This window comes from Amblyraja radiata, chromosome 16 (assembly GCF_010909765.2).
Source record: "Amblyraja radiata isolate CabotCenter1 chromosome 16, sAmbRad1.1.pri, whole genome shotgun sequence".
NCBI classification, from domain to species: Eukaryota; Metazoa; Chordata; class Chondrichthyes; order Rajiformes; family Rajidae; genus Amblyraja; species Amblyraja radiata.
In genome coordinates this window covers 13,913,256-13,925,953 of record NC_045971.1, presented here as the reverse complement: position 1 = coordinate 13,925,953, position 12,698 = coordinate 13,913,256, and the positions used below count along the sequence as shown (strand labels likewise).

The 12,698-nt window shown below is 35.5% G+C and overlaps 1 protein-coding gene across 18 annotated transcripts in view; it reads right to left on the bottom strand.

Annotated features, from left to right (window-relative positions):
* Positions 1–12,698, bottom strand: part of tanc2 (tetratricopeptide repeat, ankyrin repeat and coiled-coil containing 2) — a 438,455-nt gene that overhangs the window by 17,995 nt on the left and 407,762 nt on the right. For 15 of the 18 annotated variants that reach the window (XM_033035116.1, XM_033035119.1, XM_033035121.1 and 12 more), the window contains 2 exons: positions 8,072–8,101; positions 5,006–5,097 (listed from right to left, as the gene is read on the bottom strand). In XM_033035116.1, coding sequence (XP_032891007.1) covers positions 5,006–5,097; positions 8,072–8,101 — 122 coding nt within the window. The remainder of the gene's footprint in view (positions 1–5,005; positions 5,098–8,071; positions 8,102–12,698) is intronic. The other 3 variants (XM_033035120.1, XM_033035122.1, XM_033035129.1) reach the window with 1 other exon arrangement.

Below are 12,698 nucleotides of genomic sequence, written 5' to 3'. Positions count from 1 at the left end.
TCCTTGTTTGGTGAATAATTACAGAATCAACTGTGGTATCTCACCAGAACGCTGGATACTCAGCATCCTACTAATTTTAGAATTTCATCATCACATTCCTTCTCTTTTCATCCATTCATGGTCCATTTTCTACCTTCCACTTTGGATTTGTTTTGGCCATCTATCCTCTTCTAAAACTTATGATTTTTTTGTATCAACCATTATCCTTAAAATTTTTTAAATCTTTTAAATAATTGTTTACATGCCACTAATGAGAAATATGTTAGTTTGAACTTTTCCCGTAATTCCTTCTTACTGCATTTGTTAGTCCATTTAAGGGATCTTTTTTCTCTAATTCTGATAAAGGTTATCAACACAAAACCTTAACCTATTTTTTGCTTCTGTGAGATGCAGATATAGCTATGCATTAAAGCCTTCACTGTTTTAAGAACGCATTCGCTATGCAGCCAGAGGCAAAAACTAGACATGACTCAATACAGAGAGCTACTTATCCTGAATGAAATTCATCACAGCCCTTTGAATGGATATTTGGTGAAATTTTAAATCCATTTCCACAAGGCATCATTTAGAAGTCAATTCAGCCAGCTTGATCAATTCCCAAGGATCCAGATTAGGGCTGAAGGAACAAAGTATCAGGCCAACATGAGATGTTTCAACTATTAATCACTTGTCAAAGGCAATGAATTTATTTAGCATTGTTAATGCCACAGAATGTTGGAGAGGCTTTAATTAAGTTTATTGACCAAATAATTGGATAAAGATTTTTAAGTCAAGGAACTTCTTCAGGAATAGATAGATTGAGGAAGCAGAGTAGCAATAGATCTCCAAAGCTTGGGATTGAGATAGCTGCCATTTGTGGTGGGCATGAGGGTTGAATTAGCAGAGTGTTTAGAAGTGATGGGGCAATAGATAAGAAATTAGAGAGGGGGAGGCATTCTCTTGGGAAGGTGAATACTGAAGCATCATAGCGATCTAGAAAGTCAGGACAGTTCCACCATACCTACAGATAATTTCCTTCCCCAACTCATTATTGGTATTCTTTGAACACTAAAGTTGCATCGAAGAAGACAGAAATGCTCACCAAATGATAAATGGAATGAGCTACAATGAGTTTAGATGGTTCAGTGGATTAACTCAAAAATCAATATAGGAAAAGGAAAGAAAATCTGTTTTCACCACTACTAAAAAGATGTGCAACAAACTCCAGTTCTAAAGAATTCTATAAGAATAATTTCCAAGAATGCTACGACATTGGACCCATCGCCCCACCTTTTTTTCCACTATACGTAAGATGTGCTTCACAAATCTAACCACAAGCTCAGTTGCCAAAATATGATGACATTATAGTTGTACTTTGTGAAAGAACTTAAGATTATTCCAATTGGACAGTTAATCAATGCTGTAATCAAGTAACCTAGAGAACTTAGTCCTGGCAATATGCCAAGATTGTACAGTTATTAAAGGCAAGGCAGCCCAGATCCTTTCTATTGTGTGGGGACACGAAAATTAAAGCTGAGCCACTAGGTGTCAGGGTTACCGTGCGAGATGAAAGATTGACTCTACAAATGTTGTGAAACCAGGTGCCAAGATATGTGCAACTCCAGAAATTCTCCAGAGGCCTTTATTTCGAAACTCCCACAATGCAAAGCATTGTAACGTTTGCACGCAATACGTCCATGATCCCGTCTGCGCTCACAATACGATCATGGCTGATCATCCAAATATTGAAATACATTATTCCCACATTCTATTCACATTGCCTGGATCTTCCAAAGTTGGGATTTAGGTGCAGGAAGCCAACCAGAGGAAATCCCCAGAGATTTTCCTCACTTCTCTATTTTCAGCATTTCTCCGGGTTAGAATTCCGAGGCTGGGAATCCGAGTTGTACAGATATTTAACTACATTATGGAACAACACTGATGCATTCACAGCTACATCAGCCAGTCAGCTTCTTGTTTATTTACATAGATCAGCTCGAATATTTCAAATTTGGAATCATGACAAATAGTTTTTGATGTTTCCCAAATCGTGCTTCCAACCATTCAGCTTTCTTTTCTCCCTATGATATCATTTTGCATATTTCTTAAGGTGTGTAAGAAGATCGTGATCCATTCTCTACCTTTTATTCTTTACCAATTTACTTATATAATACTTCGTGGTCATTATAAAAAAAAGCAAAACATGAGAGTTCATTTCCAGAGGAATAGTATTGAAGGGCAGTAATGTTACGCATCGGATCTTGGATGAACCTTACATTAGCCTTATAATAAAAACATGTGGTCGCCATTTGACCCATTGGATCCATGCAGCTTGCCGTGAGCAATTCCATTAATCCCGTTTTCCCCATTACCTTACTTTGATGTATCACTGCAATGTGTTCACTCTCACATCTTCCCATCAACTGCCCTTTGATTCTTTTTGCTATTAACCTGCACTAAGGAGTAATATATAATGAATGAACCTACCAGCACACTTTGGGGTTTCAAAGGAAATTGAAGCACTCCGAGGAAACTTACAGTCATGGAAATAATGTGCAAAATGGCCCAAAAGCACCTAAGATTTTTGTATCTATTGAACCTCCAAGGTCAAAGGAGTTGTGATGTAACAGTTAGTGCTGTTACCTCACCACACATCTCCAACTTGTGCACAGTGAATCAATTTTTTATTTTATAAAAAATACAATGGAAACGAGGTTTACCAGAATGAGTGCAGAATTGAAAAGTTACATCCATCTGGAAAGACTTAGTAGACTGAAGTTTTTTTAATTCTAATAAGGATATGACGAAGTGGTGATCGTGGTTTGATAAAGTTTGTCAGGGAAGTCATTATGAGGTTTTCCATTGCAAGGTAGACCAGGGACAAAGGTAATAAATAAGTGCATGTTAAATGGCAAGAGGACTAACCATACGATTCCTTCTCTGTCATTTAGTAAGATCCTGGCTGATCATTTACTTCAACTGTACTTTTCTGCTATACCTGTTCATTTCTTTGAATACAAGTGGCCACTAATGAATCCAATATATGATTCAGGAGTAATGTTATCAGCTCAAATCAGGTAAGAGCTTGAAATAGTTCATGGAAAATGCATAATGCATTTAAAGAGGTCAGATGATGGATCAAAAGACTGGAAGGATATATTGCTGGATATATGGATGGGAGATGTGGCCCAGCTGGCTGAATGGACTGTAAATATTAGTTATACTTCCCATGTAAGAGTTACGATGTAGGTCCCTCAAGCCAGCTCCGCTATGCAATGCTATAATTGATACTGCTTCAAGTCTACATTCCTACCTGCTCACCACATTCCTTTATTCCCGAGTGAATAAAATCCACTCTCAGCCATATTCTGAGCATCCACAACCTTTTAAGATGGGGAACGCAAAGATGCGCAGTCTCTTTTGTGAAGAACTTTCTCACCTATAAATTGCTGCCGTTTATCTCGGGAAATGGACACAGCTCTGCAACTAGGGGAACCAATTTATCTGTACCTACCTATCGTTCCATTTCAGATTTTAATAAATCCCAATGTTATTACTTCTTCTCAACTCTTGAGAGCCCATGAAGTGAATGTAGTCCAGTTCTATCTGATCTTTCATGAGAAAATCCTTACCCTCACATTCTAGGTATTGTTCCAGTGAACCAATATTCCATTACTCCGAAGGCATTTTTCTTTTCACATGGACATTAACATCCAAAACAACTCCAGACTTGGTTTTACTAAATCCTATGTAGTGGTGTTGCAAGGCTTCTTTATTCTTGTATTAAAACTGTCTCCATCTCACCTCTCAATAAAGGGCAACCTGGCATTTGTCTTCCTAACTTCTCTCCATCACTGCAGGCTAACTTTGTTAATTTACATCTCCCACCTTATACAGATTATACTTAAGAACCTGACTGAAATTGTTAAATCATCACCGTTCAGAGTTTGTTTTTTTCCTTTTGCTTATCTCTTGCAGAAGCATCAGTAACATAAGGAAAGGGAGAAACATAGAAAATAGGTGCAGGAGTAGGCCATTCGGCCCTTCGAGCCAGCACCGCCTTTCAATATGATCATGGCTGATCATCCAAAATCAGTACCCCGTTCCTGCTTTTTCCCCATATCCCTTGATTCCATTTCAGGTGCCTTGATTTGGATTAGTGAAACTAACTCTGCTATTTTGTGAAGCTTTTTGTGGAATTTGAATAGTTACTGCAGTAGGGAAACAAGCATACCTTCTGAGAGAGGTGGGAAATGGATATTCAGTGTCAAACACATTGCTTTTGCATATTCTGGCAATTTAGGGAGATTTATATAAAACAACACATTTTTTTTGGAAATGCAATATCCTCCACAAACCCACTCCCTCAATTTTACTATATTTTGGGGAGCTGTAACAGTGTAAAGCAGACAATTGTGTTACAATATATTTAATTGACCCAAATGATTAGTAGAGACATATACGTATTCTTAGAAATTGCAGCTGGAAAAATCCATGAAAAAATTCCTATATTCGTAAATTCTGAATTTATTGCTATACTTTGAATATTAATCTATTTATTGGTTTAAAAAAGACATAATCATCTCTCTTTAATTCTTTGAAGCGGCATCTTAAAAACTGGAAACGCGGATATTGCTGATTGTGTAAATTACGTCTGCATTTATGTGCGTGAATTTGGAAAGGATAGAACACAGTATAACGTTCGTTCCTTAATGCTGAGGTCCATCCCAACAATCTAGCTGCCATGTCCAGAACTACATCAGATCAGAATAGATTGGGAGGAATAATCTAAAGGGAGTCTAATTTTTTCTGAAGCATTGTTGAATTATACTGCATACGGTATATTGCTGATGGGAAGATTTCAAATTTAGGTAAAACTAAGGCAAGTAAATAAAAGCATTCTAGGTAATTTTATCCAGGTATTAAAAGTAGTATCAGAATTAACTTGGTGCCCAAGAGGAAAAGGGAAGTGCCTCAGCCAGTTGCAGTTTGGTCCTGGCACCAGCTAATCTCTGGTTCATCCCACCTTGTAAAACATGTCTCCTTCTTCCATCAGCTTGCTCAAGAGGATGATCATGATGTCCGGTTTTGAAGTGGCCATTGCCCACGTCGCTGGACCTGCAGTGCACAGGATGCATGAGGGGTAAAACACACGCAATGCCAGGGTAGGAAACCATATGAAAAACACCTATAGGCGAATGAAGGTAGAGAACAACTTTCCATGTTTAGATATTGTGCCATATGACTATCAGTTAAAATAGCATCAATCTCAATTGTTAGGGTATCCAGCTAATTATATATAGTAGCTTATTAAGAGTAAACTTCCTAAAATTTATTTAAAATTGAATGGGAGCAATTATTGGTGGTGAATTTGATTTTGATGCTTCTATGTGCCTCAGTGTTAGTAAATCACTTATTTCATAATATGTCAGAATTATTATACGTAATAATTGTAATTTTATGAATTAAGTGATTATGGAGATGTGGGGATGGTATATTAAACTAAAAAATATGCAATTTAGTCACAATCACAGCTAAGCCTCATCCTGTCATATACAGCTCGGGTATGAAGGTTCAGACAATATACAAGATCATTCTTTAGAGTGGCATCTTAACGATGTTTGTATCACCTCAGCCTTCTGTGCAACCTAGAATGGTGCAAGTGTTTTAAAGCCTGAAAGCTTTAGGTTAATTTAATATGAACTCCATTTGGTTTAGTACTGTGAAACTATGTTAATTAAAAATGGAAATAGATATTTTGGGTATAAGTTTAACTGAAAGCAATTTGATATTCAGCACAAAGAGATCACCTGTTGCCTGTTCGGCAGTTCAGAGAAATAAGAAGGCAGAGCTCTAACTCAATTTGGCATTCACCTGAGTTTAAGTGGCTTATTTGTTGACACTCTTTCCGAAAATTCTTTATGTACATTGTGTTACTTACATCAATGGATTAAAAGCTTGTCAAAATGACAGGCATACAAATTATCAACAAGAACTACTCAACTAAAAGTCTTACCCAGTGAGACTTGAATCTTAACTGGGAACATTTGAATTACTCATGGCAAGTTTATTCCAAAGAAGACAACTGCGGGAATATTTGATGTGACCGAACAATAATTTATGTCCAGCAGTAAAATAAAAAGAGGCAGTAATATAATTTAAAATAATTAAATGGGTGATTGCTCGGTGCTGAAGAGGAAAATTGAGCGTAAATACATGGCAGTAGGACGAGGATGACTGTGGCATTTGTTAGGCCAGATTGATTTTTCAATCACAATTTAGGTGCAGAATGAGATATGATCATAATTCCATTAATTAATATAGGACCAGGAAGCAGCCAGATGTAAGCATGGCAATAGATTCAATTGAAGGGCAGGGCGCAAGGGAGGTAAGCAGGAGCAAAGCGCCCCACCCAATGAAATGTAAAACAATTCTATGGACATTTGTCCTATAATGTTAAGGTGTACCATCTAAAAGCCAGTAAATTAAAAATGCACACCCTCTTGAGGCACTGATATAGATAGGCGCTGACCATAGAATTTGCTGCAATTTCCATGACAACTGTGTATGTGAACATACTCCAAGGATGTTACTTGTAAGGTTTGCTAGAAAGTGTAAGGGGGAACCTTGCTGCAAGTTCAAAACATTCACCATCTCTATAGCAAAAGAGAAACGATTGACACATTGAAAGCAGCTCTTGCAAAATGCTGCACTATAGTGAGGGGGAGAAATGGCAGCACTGCAAAGTAGAACTCTCCAATTTCAGCAATGCTGTATTAATATGTAGCTTTAATATTTGTTTTGGTAACAATGCTGTGTTAATGTAGTTGAATGGGATTTTTAATTCTTTATATGAAACACCATCGGGTGTAAGAAAAACTGCATGAGTGACTTCTTACTATTGTTTTTACATTTATAAATCATGTCCACATTATTAAATTTATTTAAAATGGACATGTTCGCAAACACATTGCTGATTTGGGTTTAAAGACAGTTAAAAAAAAACTACTTAGTGAGAGGTGATGGAGAAAATGATGGTGATTTTTTTCTCCCCAGAAACAATGACATCCATTTTGAATTTGATAAACACATCATCATGGTAATTTATTTCACGGACGTTTTAAATGTTGGAAACAACAGCCTCACTACTCTTCTTACAAGGACTCTCAATGAATCAGTCACACGCAAATGCCTCTGTAAAGGTTTGCGTTTGAGATCCTTGTTCTTTTATGTGACAAATTTGAAAGGGATTGTGTTAGTTCACTTGAGGAGGTTCTTGAAACAGAAACAAATCTCAAGGATTTGAATCAGTGGCTCTTCAGCCACACGACAGCTTCTGACATGGTCATCAGCAATACTGCATACATTAAGTCAGAAACTGAGTACTTCAGGCATCTAGCTCTCTGCCTCTAATCTCTGGAGGCAGACTGACAGGGAAATGTTTTGACGTCATAGCTCTCAAAATTCCATGTTGATATTCTGAGATTTGAATTAATTTAGAAATGTTACATGGCAGATATTTCATATTCAAAAACCTTCTTCAAAATTGTGCAGAAACAGTCTGACAGGGTTGAGAAATTCTGGTATGAAACCATCAAATAGAATTGGAAGAAGTGAGAAACAGGAAAAGGAAGGGGTTACTGGATTTTCAGTGGTTTTATTTGCAGGGAGGCAGCTACTGCAATTTATTAAAAATAAAAGCAAAGAACATATCCTTAACACCGACCAATGAACTTCACATCCAATAGATTATTCCTGGAGCACTGCTATAAATGTAATATCATTAATTTGGTGACCGATTGCAGATAATTAACATTTGATCCAATTAATTGGGGCAGAAAATAACATGATAATCATGGCATCAATAGTGGTTAAAAGGGACTAGGTATATCCATATTGTCCCCTTTCCATCTGATCCAAAAGATATATCACTGATTCACAATTTAGTGTTACTGTTTACCAAATAAGTTGTCCTCTACAACAATCCTATTGGTTGCTTTCATCAGGGGTAAAGAAAGAAAAGCACATGAATCTTTCATGCTGTCCAGAATGAACTGGATGGGGGCAAACAAAAACAAATCAAATCGTGTACCTCGAGGACGACTTGGGAGTGTTTGGCAACCTTGTCAGTGATGAAGGAAAGAGAAAGAGGGAAGGGAAGGGATTTTCAAAAGACATGAGGATGAAGAACAGAAAAGAAAAAAAATTGCAGTGAGCAAGCAGCAAAGCCAGTGCATCAGCAAATCATTGCACAAAAACACAGCACACAAGAGGAACTGTGTGAAGCCAAGCATACACATAATTGTCTGAAGCACACGCACAGAAAGCTGCCTATAGCATACGGTAACATCAGAAGCATTAGTTCCAAAGCTGGAAGATTTATTTGATTTGGGGACCCGACTCTCAAAATATTCAAAGATAAATACGGGTCCTAGCTTTTTCTAATGTTTCTGCACAAAATATATGTACAGATGTAAAAGGCAACATAAATCATTGCACTAATTGGCTACATCAAAGAATGCGGTGTTATCATCTGCATGATTGAGATCTGAGGTCCCCACTCAAACTTAAAACCAGCAGCAATGCTGTTGACTTTCTCTGACCCCACATCCACTTCTATTTTTGGGTTGTACATCAGAACCACTTCATAATAAATATCTATCATGACTTTTAAATGGTTTTGAAAATGTTACATAATGACAGTGAGATCAGACTTATCTCTTCTGAATATCATATTCAAGGCAGTAGCATTGAAGTATACAAGAACACGTAGAAATTAAAGAGAAGTGTATATTAACAGAAGAAACCCTGATATAGATTAAAAACTTGATGGTTAGATACACAACCAATCCAAAAGTATTGCATTCAATGGTAATATTCCATTGGTTAACATCAATAACAAAAACAACCAAAAATACATATTTTCCCCATGTATGACTGGAACAAAGTATTGCTCATTTCTACACCACTCCTACCAAATAACAAACAGCAGACAAGTAACCAAATTGATTAAGTCAAAAGTGTTCATTTCCAGATATATTTTCCAAGTGATAATGCCTTTTTAGGCTTAAGTGCGAAACAAAAGGATTCTCTGTAATTTTCAGTGTGGAGGGCTCTTTATAACTTCCCTGTTGTAGAAAAAAAGATTGGAATAACACAAGCTCTTGTTAGCTTCAAGAAATATATCCATGTTCTCCTTTTGCCCTTCTGGTGGCCAAAGTAAGTTTAATTAAAAATATATCCCAGGATGAAAATGTTGGTCATCAGCCAATTTACCAAGTTTCTGAACATCTTTGAGCAATTAATAAAGAAAACAACAAATTGTGTCTCAATTTTCAAGAGATTTTTTACGAAATTCCAACATCAATGAAACACTGTTAATATAAAGTTTCACTGAGGAACAAATGTATTACACTAGCTACAAGAGAAAAAAAAATAATGTGACATGAAAGCTTTCATGACAATTACATTTAATCATATCGTTAACTGGTTATTTAACAGATTTGGATGAAATACCAAGGTTCTGATGCTTTCTACTATAAAGGCATTATGGTGGTCATTAAAGTCTTTCAGAGACTACATCATCACAATTAATACTAAAGATATCCGGGGCCTGCTTTGTTGGTGATCCTACAAAATATTGAGCTGTAAAAAGAGCAAAAACCTACATTCATTAACCTGGAGACTTTCTGATATTATAATAGCCGAACAAAAAAAACATCCAGCTAAGAAGAAATTTACATTAATTAACATTTGATACGAAACATCTGTTCATATAACCAAAAATGTTTGCAAACCAGAAAACACTTAAAAAATAATCTTTTATAACAACACTGTTTAAATGTGCACTGAATTTGCTGCATCTTATAAATATATAAATCTGGTATATCATTTGAAATGCTGGATTGATACAATTCAATAACAAAGACTTAGTGGGGTTTTTTTGCCACTAATCATACACAAAGCTTGAACCCATACATACGTATGGCCAAGAACTGTACATCATTTTGATCCATAACAGTAACCAATCAGGTAAAAGAATATGGGAACATATATTCAAAGACATATCCCACATGATGACCATTCTATTATGTACACTGAATGTGTTTGTCTGCTATCATTGCAGCCCCTTTTGGAACAGAACAGCAGTATGCAGAATCAAAGCTCCATCAATTCATCTATAACATTGTATTTTCATTTCTGTAGTCACTATGTGATTGTGAAGCATTCAATTATGTGTCAGTGCCATGTCTAAAATCTGTAGACCACTTTTTGTATCATTTGGTTCATTTACGTTAATGAATCAAAGACCTGATGAGGAAGGGTGTCTTATTATTTATACGTCTAACATCCGGCCACTGAAGAGGCAACATATACATTGAAATGTTTCATTAACAGACAGGTAATGAACATTAATGTATTCTAAAATATGATCTCATAAGAGCTGCTAATGGCTTTAACTTCCATATATGCCAATGGTTTGGGCAGAGGATCTGCTTCCTAATGATGTAATATTTACATTAGCAAATAAAAAGGGGAAAAAAAATCAAAGGTTTACTTTCCATTTTTAATACTATATTTAATATTAATCTAACCAACAATGTTGGTACACTGTTTGATTTTCAAGAACATTTATTAACCAAATACTGTAACTGTATTGTGTTGTTAAGTATTATAGTTGGGCTGAATATAATAAGTGGAAAACTTCATGAATTAGCAACAGGTAATTCATCAAACAAGATATTGCAGCATAAGAAATGTGATTAAACATAATCAGAAATGAAGGACAAAAGATTTCCAAAGCTGTATTTGGCAGTACGTGATTTAAATGTCTTTGATTTGAAGCAAATTTTTAAACTTTCTTTACATACATGAACTTTTAGGCAAGATCAATTCATGATAAACCACAACCTGTCTAATTCTCATCCAACACGCCAAAGCATTTTATTATTTCCAATGCATTCTCAATATCTTCCATTTCCTGTTAAGGAAAGTAACTGCACTGTTAAGTTCTATTTTGTAATTATTTTTCCTAGAGAATATATATATTGTTTTGTTTTAGAATTGATGTATCTAATACTATGTTATTCCCTCTAATCCATCATGTGTTTCCATCATGATCCAAACATCTGCCTGCAATCAGTTTTTGTAAGAAAATAAGGTAGACTTCCCATGCTGGCATGCTGTCCATGAGGCATCAGAGTAAAGTTAGTAAGAAAAACACCAAATGTATCTCACCTAATTGATTAAAAGCTTATTAGCTTGTTATTACTTCCTTCTTAGCATGGAGACTCAATGTGGTAGAACTTTATCACAGAAGGCAATTAAGATTAAATTTAAAAATAACTCCAGAAGAATAATAATGTTTCTTCAGTTTAGTAACTTATTTGAAGTGCAAGTTTCAATAATTGCAAATAGTATATTTGCTTAGTTTCCTCTCTATCCCTAATTATTAACAATGTTTAGAAGTCAACTATTTTGTAGCTGGCTTAAATGCAAATTAGAAAGGTTAACAGGAATCTGCATGGCAGCATCTACCGTAAATGAAGTTTGAAAGGTTATTATGTTATTTATAGGAAATTCCAATGAATAACACAGTCAAGGAAAATGAAATAACAAACAAGATTCTAGTGTTTCTATAAAGGCATCTATTATAAAAGCAAGGAAATCACAGTGTATATATACAAGCTTAGAACACAGATTCCATTTCATATGGCTGTTTTAGCTGTTAAGAGGCAGAATATCAGAAGCTATTCAGTGATAGAAAGGATATTCTGAAATTATACCAACAAGGAGAGATTCCAGTTAAAAAGGGAACAGTTTAAGAAAATGCTTGCCTTTTTAATTCTAATACTTTTACAAATTTGAATCCACTGGTTAGAAAATTATTACCATAGTACGAAAATTGAAGAATTAAGTTTAAAGGTATTTTTATTTGATTAAAAAAATACTTTATCACAAGTGACTGTTGTGAGAGACTAGCATAATTTAAAAGGGAAATGGAAAAACATTTAAAGTGGGAAGGAAAGGGAGAACAGAATGAGAGAAGGTAGGTCTGGTTGAATATCTAATGGTGTTTATCCGTGCTTTAGGTTTCTACTGCAATCTTTTAAAATAAAATGTCAGAATAATAAGAGAAACTACGTTTTTTGAGAAGACAAAATTACTTTAAGACAAAAATTGAACAGTGGATTGTCCAATTGGTAAGTGAACATAACATAATTTGCAGCAGTGGACTAGCCAGTGCTAAATTTATTGTAGATCCGAGAAGGCTATTAGATGTAGCTGTGCATGAATTTATGCCAGAAAAGTAGTTAAGGAAAGGATTAAGAAATTGGCTGCAATTGGCCCACCATTCAATGTACTCACATTATTATTTTTTTTGATACAAAAGGTACAGGAGAATGCTACACCTGAGCAACTGCACCATTATACCCAGGAAAACTTGGAACTTGCAGATTAACAGAGGGCAAAGTCAGTCTTTGATATAACATCACATTTTAATTGGTTGCAAAAGCAAAGTAATTAATAAAACAAAAAAAAACGAATTGCAAATCAGGTTCAATGAAGTATCGTAAATGATTCTCAAACAATAACTCTGGGCATCAGTGATAATTGCTCAGAAGTTACTTTATCTGACCTTCCTTAGCACTAAATCCACTGCGAATTTTTGTGAGATTTCTATACAGTAATCTGGAATAAAATTCACGGAGAAAAAA